General features: G+C 37.4%; 1 protein-coding gene across 1 annotated transcript in view; it reads right to left on the reverse strand.

Annotated features, from left to right (window-relative positions):
- SKAP2 (src kinase associated phosphoprotein 2) overlaps positions 1-14861 on the reverse strand; it is a 120627-nt gene that overhangs the window by 33012 nt on the left and 72754 nt on the right. The window contains exons 7-9 of the mRNA XM_066554858.1: positions 7286-7410; positions 6316-6379; positions 5812-5916 (exon numbers count right to left, since the gene is read on the reverse strand). Coding sequence (XP_066410955.1) covers positions 5812-5916; positions 6316-6379; positions 7286-7410 — 294 coding nt within the window. The remainder of the gene's footprint in view (positions 1-5811; positions 5917-6315; positions 6380-7285; positions 7411-14861) is intronic.

The following is a 14861-nucleotide window of genomic DNA, read 5'->3' on the forward strand; positions in this document are numbered from 1 at the left end:
TATCCAGTTAAAAGAGATTGTTTTTCAATCATTTCCATGTCTGACACTTAGCAGATTCCAAATCCCAGTGATCAAGAAAACAAAACAACACGTCTTGGACCTAAAAAATATACTTCTTCCTTTATTACTCTCTACACTAATTGATAGTTCACATCTGCTTTTCACTGTTCTTGTAGTACAAATTGCTTTTGAATTACAGGTGAGTAAGAATACTGTAGCACCCCCTTGTCCTTATTCTGGTACTTCACCTATCAGCAAGAAAGTATGTGCAAAAATACTCCATTTATACAATAATATGTTAGCTAAACAAGTGAAAAATACTTTTTAAGAACTCTGAGATTATATTTTTGGAAAAAAATATTGTAGAATCCTCACTGTTTTAAAAGAAAAAAAGTCCATTGCTGTGTTCTTGAATCTGAAAGGTGTTTTCCTGGAAATTATTCAAAAAAACTTTCAGAAATGACTTTGAAAACTTATCTTTAGTGCTGTCCTCAAAAATGCAGATCCTACACACAAGTTTTTTCAACTTCAATTATTCCTGACCCTTCTTATATATTATACTTTGAAATAATTTGCTAATTAAAAGCACTTAGAATTCTTTCTGTGGAAAAAAAAATGACCACACATCAGCATTATATACAACTTCTGGACGAGAACTAAAGAATTCCCTAACTACCGAAGGCAAGCAATAAACACCGCGAGGAATTTGGACCATGTCCCAAGATATGTAATCTAATGACTTAGCAGCAATGATCACAGGTAACATCTCAGACTCCATAATCACCCATGTCTCTGCTGACTTAAACCTACTCTTCTGATTTGCAAGGGCAAATTAAGAGTTTCTTCTTTAAGGTTTTAGGAACTGATTGTACAGCTGTAATGCACACCTGGGACTGCTTGGCACCAAACGCTGTGCTTTGGCCCACATACCCTGACTGTGCTGTAAGAAGCAAAAGTGTCCAGAAAAAGAATTTTCATTAACACAGTGCTGTAAAATCTTCACTTCAAGTGTCAAGAAGTCAATATATATGACATCATATCTTGAGAAAACAAATATATGCCATGAGTGTTCATGACTGACAGATGAAACTTACACTCAAACTCCACTAAATAATCCTTTCCAAGAAGACGTCAACTGGAGAACACGTTCTTTTCCCTCTCCCACCCTCATGCTCATGAAAAGGGTAAACATCATAAAAGAAGTTGCTTATTCAAAACTGTAGCAGTCCAGCAAGAAGATGGTACTGTTATGGTGCCTAACTGCAGCAGTTTACTGTTAGAAAAAAATAAACCATGAAAGTGCTTAAAGAGACAATCATAAGAAAGAAACAGGATGTTCATTCTCTACCTTCATATTCAATGTCAGAAATGTTCTGAAGCAACATCAATGTAATTTTTTAACTATTTAAAATGCTTTGTTTAAAATAAGTAAACAAATTGAAGTGTTTCTTTGCACAGCACACTTCTCATTGCATGAAACTTAAGACATTTCTTACTTTTCCCTGAGCTTTGCCTTACTTACAGAGTTTCTCTACCTAAGCTTCCAACTATGCCGCAAAACAGAATTATTGCCCAGAAACCTGGGTTTGACCAAACAGTTTGGCAGAAGACTGATAACAGGAATCAAAAGACAAACACCAGGTTTCCATTCCCATCATCCTGTGCTCAATCAGAGACTGAATCAATCCTCAAGTTTAATTTACCAAAAACTAAGAACTGATGCAAGTTGTATTGGCTGGAGATCACCACAGCACTGAATCTCACCATCCTCACCTCTTTCTCACCTGAAAGTTCTCTGTGTTATGGGCAGGCTAAGAAGAGATGACACAGAGCCCCAGTGCCAGTCATGTGTCATATTACAGTGCTTCAGGATTTACAACCTTATCTGCTCTGTAAGGGCTCTGTAAGGGAGTTTTACCTCCATGCAGCAAATAAGCACCACCAAAATAAGAATCAAAACTTATCTTTAGAATAATTTTAATGGAAATTATACTGTATAGCATGGAAAGTACGGCTATAATGCAAGTTTGTGAGGAGAAAGAGAACAAAAGAAAAAAGCCAACACACAACTGGAAATTAAGATGTTAGCTTAGATTAACACCTCTTTTTTTCCTATTGGGCCAGAGTGTGGTAGACAGCACACAAACTGAGCTGAGTTTAAAAACAGGATTAAGGGGGAAGGCAGTAGTTGGCATTGCAGTTTTGGGTATGTGCTTCACACAGATGTGAAACCACAGAAGACAATACTAAAGGCCCTTAAAACTATGTCACTGAAACCTCAAGTTAATAAAAAAATTCTGTCTTCAAGGGCTGTAACAGACAGGAACAACTTTAAAGCTGGCACATGTTCTGTTTTATGACAGGGACAACTCCATTGTTTAAAATCCCACTAAGCTAGAAACTCCATGAATCAATTTAGCTCCACCCAGAACACAGAGTTATTTAATACTACAGTTTCAGGAGCTATGTTATAGCTTGTAACATTCAGCTGTGGACTGCAAAATTATATATAGTGACTAAGGTAGAAAATAAATAGCTAATTAAGAAAAATGGTCTTTATTAATGAAATTTTACATTTTGCTTAGCCAAGTTTTCCTCCATGATTTTATTAAAAACCAAAAAGACTAAAGCCTAGTTTGCTGAAGACAGCAAATAAAGATTTCTTTTCCTGAAGAATTTTCCAAAGGAATTTTAAAACTTGGGAATTCTTTGAAAGTTCTGATTTTTTTTTTACTTTACCTGAATAACCGCAGCAAAACACTGACTAATACTGAGAGCCATGAAAATTATCCTTCCATGGTCAATATGAATTTGTATGGGCTATTAAAGAAGAAAGTGACTTAACAGATCAAAAGATTAAATTTCCTACATCTCTTTGTACCCCTCCCAACTATCAGCCTGCCAGCAGACTGATATGCATGGTGTATACCACTGAAATCTGTGCTTTAGGCTAAATAGTCTGTTGGCATTCTGGATACTGGTTTGAACATATCCAGCTTCTGCCCAGAAAATTCATCCACACTGTCTTCTGTCACAAGCAGGAGAAAAAAATAGCTAAGCAATGAGATAGCTAGAGAATATAGTGTCAGTCCTGATTACTGCCACAGTTCTCAAAATTTCCCAATTTTCAAAACCATGCAAAAATATCAATATGCTTTTTTTAATACAAAAAACTCTTTATTAAAATACCAAACCAAATATTATCAACTGAACTGGCTTAATTTTCTTCTGAAATGCTGGCATAAAAACACTGGAAAACCACAGAAATGCAAAATTTTACTCACTTGAGAAAATGCAAATTATAACCAAATAAATGATAACACAGTACAATGAGCTGTACACCTGAAATTCAATATTTATAAAGCTAGTGGATCTGTGAAAACAGAGGATTAGAATCCTCTAACATGAATATGCTTTGAGGATAAAAACAAAGTGGAGATTAATTTCTTCTCCCTATTCACAAGGATTTAGCATGTTTGCCTTCTGCATTCCAGAGCTTAGCATAGCTTTGCAGCTGTACAAATAATTTTTTTCTGTTCTCTTAACAGGCATTCCAGATTTCTTATTTGTTCTGTATTATTATGCCAGGTAACAGCAGGGATAATGATGCTCCACCTTTGACCATGAAAGGAAGAAAGTGTAATTCACTTACCTGGGAAAATAGGAAGGACAGCCAAGTGTAATTAAATGCAACCAATCAGGTCTAATTAAAGGAGATGAACCAAACTGGAATGTACTCTTTTACCATCAAGTTTAGATGAACAGCTACACAAGGAACAAATAAGGCCTACTCCTGTGAGGTTTGTCAACCAGCATTTCACCTAACACACTTCAATATGATATGAATTAAGAAGAAAAGGACTGCTCTAAGGCCTCAGAGTCATAAGTCTGTAATTCCATTTAAGCATATGATTATTAAAGCACATTTATGGAAGATAAAAGGACCAAATAATCACCTAAAATCTATTGCAAACTCATGCTTTATTTTTACTTAATTATGTCAACACATCAGAGTCAAAACTTTTTAGTTTTACAGCTCCACTGTAAGAAGTAAAATGATCCTTCCTGAGAAGTTCACAATTCAAATAGATGAGATGGAAAAAGCATGAGATAAAGGAAGATAATCTCTACTTGATAATATGAAAATGAAGCCCACTCCAAGATCACAGGGAAATAAATTAACTAAAAACTGAAACTAAATTTTTTTAACTACCCCTTCTTTGTGATGTTTTTACATTTCAGGTTTATTAGCAACATTAGGAGATAATAGCTCCCAGAAAACTGTCATAAAAATGGGATGTAAGTGAAAATACTCTAAATTCCTACAGAATCACACCAAGGCAGCAATTCACTGAAGACAGAGCTCGAAGCAAAGAACTCAAAGTCTATATTAACCAATGCCCTTCTCCCAGTATTTTATGTGTTACTGCTCCAGATCTACTTACTATCTGGCATTCAAATGGGTAAGGTAACTGAAGCTCAAAAAAAGAGTAATTTATGCCAGGATATATGTAGAGCTTCTTTAACAAAAGCAAAAGCAAGCATACAATGTAAGAACCTCAACATCCAAAAAGCACTCTAATAAGGTTTGGATGTATCGTGTAGCTATAAAATTAAGCCCAGTAATGTAGTTTTTATATTCGTTGCAGAGAGTTTTTCAGCATGCGTGACACACTGCATGTTGCTTCAGCAGAACGTGCATTCTGTGTTGAAGTAATCTAGGTACAATTCAAAGATATGGAACAACCCAAAAAACAGCTCCAAAAGATATATAAATTAATATCTTATAATTTTATGATACTCATTTTCATGAGACACTTGTTTTTTTCACCCTTTATTCACTGAAATGACCTTAATTTTAAAATCAAAACAAAGTGTAAAATGTTCTTTTCTCCAGTGGTCAGGAAATTCTACCTAATAGATACAGAAGGTTAGTCAGCATCACATGAAACAACTAATTTTTCCTCTCAGATTATTGCTGATAATTGCACTGCTCCAAACAGCAAGGGGTATAGAACTCTATTTCATATAAAGTGATTATTAATTGTCATATCACTTGTTAATTAATGATAACTGAAAAATTGATTTTTTTTTCAGCTTCTTAAAATTTAATAAAGACCAGCAACCTTTCTCCTAGTACTTGAATGTCTATAATCAAGAACTTTTGCCAAGCTCTTTTTCTTTTGTTTAGCCACCTGACAGATACAGTTGGACATTTAAAGGCATAATCATTCAACCACATTGGAAAATCCACAGTATAAAGTCTCTGTATCATCATAGCCATGCTGGAAAACATGAAACAGAACAGTGTCAACACTCATGTTGCTTTCCTTGCAGTTCATTTCCAGAGTCTTTTCAAACAAACACATTGCTTTCTTGCAGGATTGTAATACCATGTATTAGGCAGAAGCTTGTAACATTTGGAATGATAGAGAACTTCTGCTCAATACAAATGCCAAAATGAATAAAGAAAAGAAATAATGGGCATGTTCCAGGAAAAAGCTGTAAGGCTTTTCAATTTTTTAATTTAAAAAAATTGCATACCAGAAAATGTTAATGAGCTGAAGGTCCCCTGAGTTCACTTCTTTTACACATTCTGTGCTATTTTGACGCCCCTGCTAAAGAAAACTGTTCTCTCACTCAGAACTGAAGACATTTTTTTTTAATATCATAGCAAAATCTGAAATCTGAAAGTATCGTATTCATCGTGCTACTTTACTCACTTCCTTTAAGCCACTCAGAGTTATCAAACTAGAAGTAGAGAAGACAAAATGACCACAAGTCACACAGTTAGAAAGAATTCAACAATACCTTTAACTTCTTCATAAATGCTATCATCTATCAGGTCACTGTTTGCTTGTCCAACATCATCATATTCCTCTTCCTCCTCCTCAGGAATAGCATTAGATCCTGTATCTATGTAACAGTGGTTTAAAAAGTTAACATCTAGTGGAAAAGAATGCCTAAGCAGAAATTTATGCAAAATGAAAAAAATTCTTCTATGACCTGCTCCTTCCAGTACATTCTGCTTAATTTTTTTTACACTGTTCAAGGGGTAAGAAAGAGTTTATATGAAGGAGCTTATATAAGGGAGAGCTTTCAAGCTAAATAGTATTCTGGGAGAAAAGCAAAAATCTTGAAGAAAGAGAAAAGTCATATAAAAGCTGTAATACAACTGAAAATTAGGACTTGCTACTCAAAACTTGGACACGTGGGAATCCTACAGGTACTGACATGACAGATAAGTAAATGGACAGAACTACTGTCACTAAGCATTATTGGCAATAAAGGCAACTGCTCTACTGGCTGGCTTACCTTGAATTACAAATCTGACTTGCTGTACCCATTCCTCTGCTTCTTTGGGAGTGGCAGCTGTAAACTATTAAATGCTTATTAATAACTACTAGCAGTAATGTCAAAAACAAAACTACAATTTCATTAGCAATAAAAAAGAGGGAATGTAACATTCCCTTCACTTCCTCAAGAAACCATTAGCAATTCTTTTCATGTCTTCTGGTACTTTTCTTGCAAGGATGCTTCTTATAATGTACAGCTAATTTTGACAAATTTATGTAATTGAAGGAGAGGATGATGGATTTGAAACTCTGATCAGCAGCTGGCAGCTGTGCAGAAAAAAGCTGCTTCTCTTCATCAATGTCAAAGCCAGAACTGATGAACAAAATTTGCCCTTGACAATTAGAAGACACCCATGAATTTCTTTAGACTGCTGGGTACAGTTTTCTTAAAAATGTTCTTGTCAGACTCCAACACACTACCTGACAGCTTAATTAACTGGCTTTCAACCGCAATCTCAGATATTTAAAACTTATTAAACTTACATTCCATATTGATGTCTGGCTGATAGATCTCTGAATTGCACAGCTGATATGTGCCTTTTTGTAGGGCTTCCTTGAAAAGCCATGACCAATACAATATGTATTTAACACTGATACATATTTTAACTTTTTTTTACTATTTAATTCATCCAAGAAATCACACAGACACACTATACAATAGATATTAAAATGGTAATATTGAAATGACCAATAGATAAAGATGATAGATTTCCTTGCTCTTGACCAAAAAGATAATATTTGAACATGTACATACATACGTTTAATCAGATTTTTTTTTCCTAATATATGAATATACAATATATGCAAGCGAGGGCTTCCTTTTTTCATTAAGATATCAGTGACAGTTGTTTCACTGAAATGCTAATTCAGTAACTGGAATTGTAACAGCTTTGTCAATTAAATTTCAAGTCAACATAAAAAAGTCCAACCTGATAAATGCGCTTATCTGGAGCAGAGATTTCAAAACAACAATCTTTCTTCGCATCCTTCCGAAGGCTATTATTCATTCTGATGGTGTAGCCCTCTAAGGCAAATTCACCTTTCTGTTGTTTGTCTGTTGGAGATAAAAAACAAAGTTAGAGCTTCATTTACAACAGTGAATGTAAGTGGCTCAGCAGGTTATCGTTTATTCAGATTTTGTTTTCTATTTCATGAATTTTACAAAGAACACGTAGGTTCTTAGCCAAATGATTAAGTGATGCTTCTGGAGATAAAGCTTTATTTTAAGGGAAGATGTACCCAAAAGTAGATTTTTTCTGTAGGATGCCTAAGGAATTCCACAGGGGGATGTTTGCAGATGGTGGTCTTATTTAGTAAGAAGTGCGTGTTATGACACTTGTATCTAGGGAAAGCCAAGAACTGGAACTTGCAAGACACGTTTCCTATAAATCAGTGTCTCTTTCAGGTTCAGTAAACCAATGGGAAAACCTGTCTAGCTCAGAACTTGCTGAGTTCCCTCCTAAACTAACCACTTCACTCAAAAAATAAACTTCAAGCTTCTTTTTAAGCAATTGGAAAAGCTGCTTTTCACATTCTCCCACCCACTCCCAGATGTGCCTCCTTTCAACATGGCAAAAATACAGAATTAATTTCGTTATAAATTCAGGTGTGTGCATCTGTGTTCATTCCAAAAGCCTTTCTCTCAAAACAGCAAATGTTTAATTAGCTAATAAAAGTACTGAGCCCTACCACAGTTTATTAGGTACAGCCATGTGGTTGTTTTAAAGACAATATTCTACTTTTCAAAGGTTCTGGTTTATAAAAGTATCACTTACAACAGATCTGACTTTAAATACACTGCATGTTGTGCAAGCGGCACCTGTGCACTCCTTTCGAGCCCTTCAAACCAAATTCTACAGCAGATTTTATGTGCTCTGGCATATTTTGGCAAATATTAAAAACAAACCAAAAATGTAAAAGTAATAAAGTTTTGCAATTTCTGCAGATCACAGTGCAGCATTCAAGCGAAGACTGGCATCGTATTTCACATTTTGCACAGGCAAACAAAGAACAAAGTGCAGTTGCATATTTTAAAAAATGCCATTTAGCGTGGGGCTTTTTTTACACAGAAGAGAAAAGCATTAATTAACAATAAGCACCAGGCACAGCAGCAAAACTACTTTAAGTATTGCTGAATAGAACTTAGGTGCAAATTGAGCATCCATTGCTTATGCTTGTCAACAAAAGGAGAAAATTTCTACAGTAGATAAAATAGGAAAACTATTGTTTTCAACAATTTTTTGTCATATTTCTGGGAATTTAATAGGAAAGAAAATCTGTTTCCACTCCTGAGAGGGTAAAAATTGGCTAACAAAGCAATGTGAACATACATGGACATAAGGGCATTCACCAGTCAAATACTCTTTCTAGTAATCTTATGTGCACATAGACACATAATCTCTGTCCTTCCACCTTTTTATGAACTCTCACCCAGGGCAAGCAAATACCCAATAACACAATCATATGAGAAAATCTGGGGCACCATTCTATTTTCACTTCTAGTCCCTTCCCCCACAGTAAGTTTTATTCTGTCTTAAATAAGTACTAATAATATGTACTAGTATTTTCTATTTGCTCAATCCTCCATCTCTATTTCGAACAGCACACACATGCAAAATTCATGAAATCACAACAAGGTAGATATTAGAAATAATAACTTGCAATAGGTTAACTAGGTTCCTTTTAATGAAATTCATTTCTGCCTAGAACTGTTATTATTCCCTCCCTTGTGACCTCAGGGAGAAGATGAAGTGAAACACATTAATTTCTCACTCTCCCATGCTGGAGGTTTATCAAAACCCTAGAAGATAGGAGCACGCAGGCAGAATAAACAAATACCAGGTTCAAAAGGTAAAAACATTTTGTCAAGATAAAAATGAGGCAAGTATTCAAATTTACTCTCTTGGCTTATTTCTGAGACTGCTTCTCTGTGACATGGATGATCCCTTTTATGGCAATACACTTTTACAGAGCTAATCTTGAATAATCTTTGCACTGGTACTCGTTCTTTCAAAGAGCATTGCAGTTAAACCACTAAGATGCTGTACTTTGGAAGGGGATGGTGCATGACATCCATATCCTATTTGATTGTTTTTCTGTTTATACGGCTTTTGTCTTATCTCTCTGAACACACTATTTCAGTGCTAATGAAAATTACCTGTATACACCACCAAATATTTATATACATCCATCCCTTGCTATTACAGTCTTTCAATGACTGTTATAGCAATAGACTAGACTTAGCATTGCTGCTTTTACTTCCAACTGTCTTAGCAGTAACCTCTGAATAAAGTCCAGTGTGGTGCAAATGAAGAAATTCTAGGACAATGAGGTACTTCACAGCCCTGACTCAGAAACTGTTAAAAGTTGAAAGACTCTATGAATTCACGCTCCCTGTGGCAGCAAGCCAGAGATAAGACCCAGTATGTCCTGAGAAATGGCTCCAGAAATGGCAGAACACAGGTCAGCTATAGCTCAGCTGCCTGCTCTGATGGTGACAAACAGTTGAGGTCTACAAATGCCATTTGCTCTTGCAGAATACACCTTTTCAGTTAGGACTGGACAGCAACTGAAAAGGATCGTCCTTGATCACCACGGAGCAAACCATGACCCACAGTAGCTGCTTGGCCAGGCATAGCAGTCAGGTGCAGCCTTGAAGGCAGAGCCATCCTGGCATCATCAGACTCAACAATTGTGGGAGGAGGGGACAGGGAAGATGGGGCCGAGGCGCCCTGGGAGGATTCTACTGTATGAACATCAATCATCTGTGATTCACTCCCCCCTTTCTAGAATATTCCCTGTTCCTCACTCCCCCATTGGACGTTGTCACAAGACCACCCTCTCCTCACATTTTCATAGGTGTACCCCCGATCACCCCACCTTGTCCCCTCCTCTGAGCCCTCTCCCCACTGGTTGATTTGTACCCCGACCCTGCCTACCTTATCCCCTTTATAAACCCCGGTCCCACCCGGGTTCGGGGCTCGAGCTCGCTCTAGCACCGGCTCCCTTTGACGGCGGTGGTGTCCCTGCTTCCCTCCCTCCTTGGACCCTCGGACTTCCCCCAAATAAATCCAGCTGGATCTACGCTGGTGCCTGGAGTTCTCCTTCACCCTGGTTGCATGATTGGTATCCATCCGGGACTGTGCACACGGTGGACGGGGAGACGTCGCTCCCATGGGACCCACAAGGGAGTGACCTGCCCACACCCACACGGGAGTTCCCCCGCGGGAGGGGAACCATCCCGCAAACAATCGCCTCGACTTCACTGCTTGGCACAGGCTTGCCGCTAAACGGGTTTGGACAGACCCGGGCTGTTGGTTTAAAGATGCTTTGTGAAGTTAGGGCCACAGCGACTCCTGTGAACTTTCACATCACCAGTTAAATTGTTTCTGTCAGAAATATTTTCTAGAGACTGTGCTTTAGGGAGAATTAAACAGTTTCTGATATTAAAACATTTTGAAGACTTAAAAGATTTCACTCAGAGAATTAAAATTAGATACTGTTAGTTTTTATAGCAGGAGTCAACAGTAGCTTCAAGAAGCACATTTTCATTACAGATGATTAATTTTCAGTTTGAACCCCCAAATCAGAACCAGAGTTTTGCTTAGGCAGGAATACAACAACATATTTAGGAAGAACTAGGGAGATATATGCTGATGGAACACAGTTCTCTGAAGCACAATAACATTTTTGCTGTGTGTTATTTTATCAAGAAAAAATTGTCATTCCAATTCAACCACAGAAAACCCTTAAGTTGTCCCAGAAAAACATAAAACAGAAATGCAAAAAGTGTAATATCAGTCTTGTAAAAATGAAAAGGACTGTGAGTGTCACCAAGCATAACTTGTTCCACAATGAAGCCAAATCTCATTTCAGCATAAGCTGTCCTTTGCTCTCATCGGCTCAACCTCCTCTCTCCCCTGCTTCCTATGTCAGGCACAGAACAGAAAAATAAATCTGGGTCTGTATAGATCATTTTGCAACAGGAATTTAAAATCATTAAAAAGTAGTATAGCAGAGGGGAGAGTCGGGCACTAAGTATTGAAAAAAAAACCAAAGCTAGTACACAGAATTTTAAATGAACTAAATATGGTGGCTATATTTAACATAGAGAAAATTCAGATCTGAATAAAATTTGAAAGCCTTTAAACATTTCTCTCACATATAAACTTCATTCATTCTAAAAAGAGTTAAATGTTAACAGAAACAGGGCCAATATTATATTGGGTAAAGACAGTCTCAAGGGAAGCAGAGAAAAAGCGTTTTGAAGTAACCTTGCGTAACTAAGTCCATGGGAACATTTAAAACAAAGAAGGGTAAACCTTCAATGAGATCTTGAAATTACTGGGTTGTAAATTTGAGGCCTAAGGCGATGTGCTCATATTATTAGCACATGTAAAAAGAATTAGTGCACTCTGAAAAACAGAGAGGACTGGGATAGTAGAAAGGAAAGAAGTTACAGAGAAAGACATAAGGAGCAAAGGCAAACAAAGATTTCAGAGAGTGATAAAGTATTTATAGACACTATTAGAATCTATAATTTAACTCTCTTCATCTTGAAATTAGGAGCCTTTAAGATTTTACAGTTTACATGGCTTCATGCTAAATGTAGTTTCGCGTACTTTTCCACGTGCAGGATGTCTGCTATCAAAAAATAGCTCAGTATAAGTATCTCCAAAATGGTAATTCCTTTTCCAGCTTTTGAACAAATGCATGCACAGAAGTTCTTCCCTTTAAGACAGCAGATCTGAAATGTAATCAACATTTTTTTCTTCTTTTTTTTTCTTTAATCTAGTCCTCTGAGAAACTGAAATTGTAAAATAATTAAGAAATGGAAGAAGTGATTTAGGGCACTGAATTGTTTATATTCTGTTTGCTTATATCCAGTAGTTATTCTTTAAATAACACATTATTAACAACAAGTGGGAGTCTTGAGGTCTGAATTTAACAATCTCACAGCAGAAGACCCAGTACATATCAGATAGATGCCTTTGATTGCCATCACCCTGCTACAACAAAGTCCTGTTGAGCATGCACAATTCCCTTTTCTGCCCAAATAGAAGTAGTTCACCACTGGCCTGGTCATCACTATCTTATTATTCAGAGAAATCCAAAACTATCATGACCATGTTAAAACTAAAGAAATTGAAAAATAAAAAATAAACTTGGGCTTTTCTAAAAGCCTCTGAATTATACCCCTCTTTAATATCATATTACTGGCGGGCAAGCAGATACCATTTTCAAGTTATAAAAATGAAAATAAATTTTTAGTGCCCATTAGCAGAGGAAAAATTACCATAATGTTATCAATTACTGTCTTGCTAAACATTTAGCTGATCTCTCCAGTTTGCTGAGACAGAAGGGCATATAACATTGTGGCCTAGTGAGAAAGAAGTAATGAAGCCATTAATTCAATCATTTATAAAGCAACAAATTAACTTTCCTTATTCACAGGCACTTTGAGGTCTGAAAGGTTATCCATACGATCTCGGTGTCTGAGGACACAGGAACAGCCAGAGATCATATAGAAAAATGATAGGGAGCCAGGGTACTCAATTCAGGGTGCAACTGCATGGAAGAAAAGAAAAGAGAGGACTATAAAAGATTTATGGAAGGAAAGACTATGGAAAGGAGCACCAGGCAAGCTTCTCAAAATCCCACCTACCTCTGACATTTGAACACAGCCCTCTGCAATGCTGTGGACCACATGCTGGCTACTGATACTGCAGCACAGGCATAAATACACACATGCATCCCACAACACCTATTTCTGACATGTGATTAGCTCAAACCTTTAAGCATTGTTTCTCCATCTACTCCATCTATCAGTGATCAAGAGAAAAAATGCAGGTGATTCACTTAGACCTGTCTATATCACTGGATAAACTACATTGTTTCACTACCCAATGCTGCACCAAATGGAGGAGAAAACTGAAGAGAAAATAGGGAAACAAGACATACACCGGCCTGCAGGCATCACAACTGTCAAAGAGATGCTTGGAGTTGTTCAGGTGAACACACACACAAACACACAGCCATTTACTGTATTTCACAGGCTTTATCTTGCACTATATACTTCTGGACTAGGCCTCATTTTTCATCATTCAGCTTAGAGTAAATGATTCTGAAACTCTTCCTTACATGTTTGTGAGCTTTATACACTTCCACACTTCCTGCTTTCCCAATGCAAAAAGGAGAAAAGTTTAGTTAGAAGAACTAAAACTGCTTTGGAAACAACAAATCTATGAAAATAATAAAAAGGCATCCTATACCCTCATATTAACCACTCAGTTACATTTCCACTGATACTTAAGCATGAAAAAATCAAACTTTGGGCAACAAAAGACACATCAGTGCAGACAAAATAGCTTTCACAGTTTATTCACCTATGGTCTGGTTTTAAAAACACAATTCAAAACAAGCCAAGATGGATGCAGAAATCCCTGCTGCCTCTCAGCATTACATCCCCCAGCACAGAGGCACTAGCAGCCCATCATCCATCTAAAGTGACGCAGGCAGCAGGAGGGAGTGCATGTGGAATCCTCGTCACTTTGAAACCAGGTCACAATTTGCACAAAGCCACCAAACACACACTTCAGTGCTGTTCTACAGTGGGTATGAACACATTCTGAATTTCTACATGGTCCAAGTTATCTGGTACAGCATCAAGGGTCACAGTAAAAGAAGGAGGCCCCCAGCACAACAGCATGCTACAGCAGGTACCACTGCTGGCCACAACAGTGGGAGTCAAAGCAGTTGCAGTGAGTAAATGCCAGAGCTTCTCAGGATTGTCTCATCACACACCTCATCCATGCTGACACTCTGCAGCTGAACAGCGTGATGAACTGCAGCATGTACCCTCACAACCATTAAGGTGACAGCTCGCTTTTAACAGCATGCTAGCCTGCTATGGCTGGGGTCCAGTTTCTGCTCAATGACAGTGAGTTGCTTCTGCACTGCAACAGGCACTTTTATGTAGGATCACAGGCCTGAAGACAGTACCTCTGACCAGTCTAGAAAAACCTTTTTTTTATTCAAAGACAAGTTCAGAAGTGACTTGGTCATCCCATATTACAAGATCAAGTCACTACACCAAGATTAACTAATTTTTCTGCACTACAAGCACCAATCCAATGGAGGTAGGGCAGAAATTCATGCATCTGATTTGTTTGCTTCCTCCATGAATTACATGAATTACTGCTTGGAGTCCAACTATGCCATGCTCTCTACAACTACATGAAAGGAGGTTGTAATGAGGCGGAGGTGAGTCTCCTCTTCCAAGTAACAAGTGATAATACAAGAAGAAATAGCCTCAAGTTGCACCAGGGAAGGTTTAGATTGGGTATTAGGCAATTTTTTTCACTGACAGAGTTGTCATGTATTGGAACAGGCTGTGCAGGGAAGTGGTGGAGCCACCATCCCTGGAGGTATTTATTACACATGTAAATGTGGCACTTAGGACAGGGTTTAGTGGTGGGCCTGGCAGTGCTGCATTAATGGTTGGAC

This window comes from Molothrus aeneus, chromosome 1, assembly GCF_037042795.1.
Source record: "Molothrus aeneus isolate 106 chromosome 1, BPBGC_Maene_1.0, whole genome shotgun sequence".
Classification (NCBI taxonomy): domain Eukaryota; kingdom Metazoa; phylum Chordata; class Aves; order Passeriformes; family Icteridae; genus Molothrus; species Molothrus aeneus.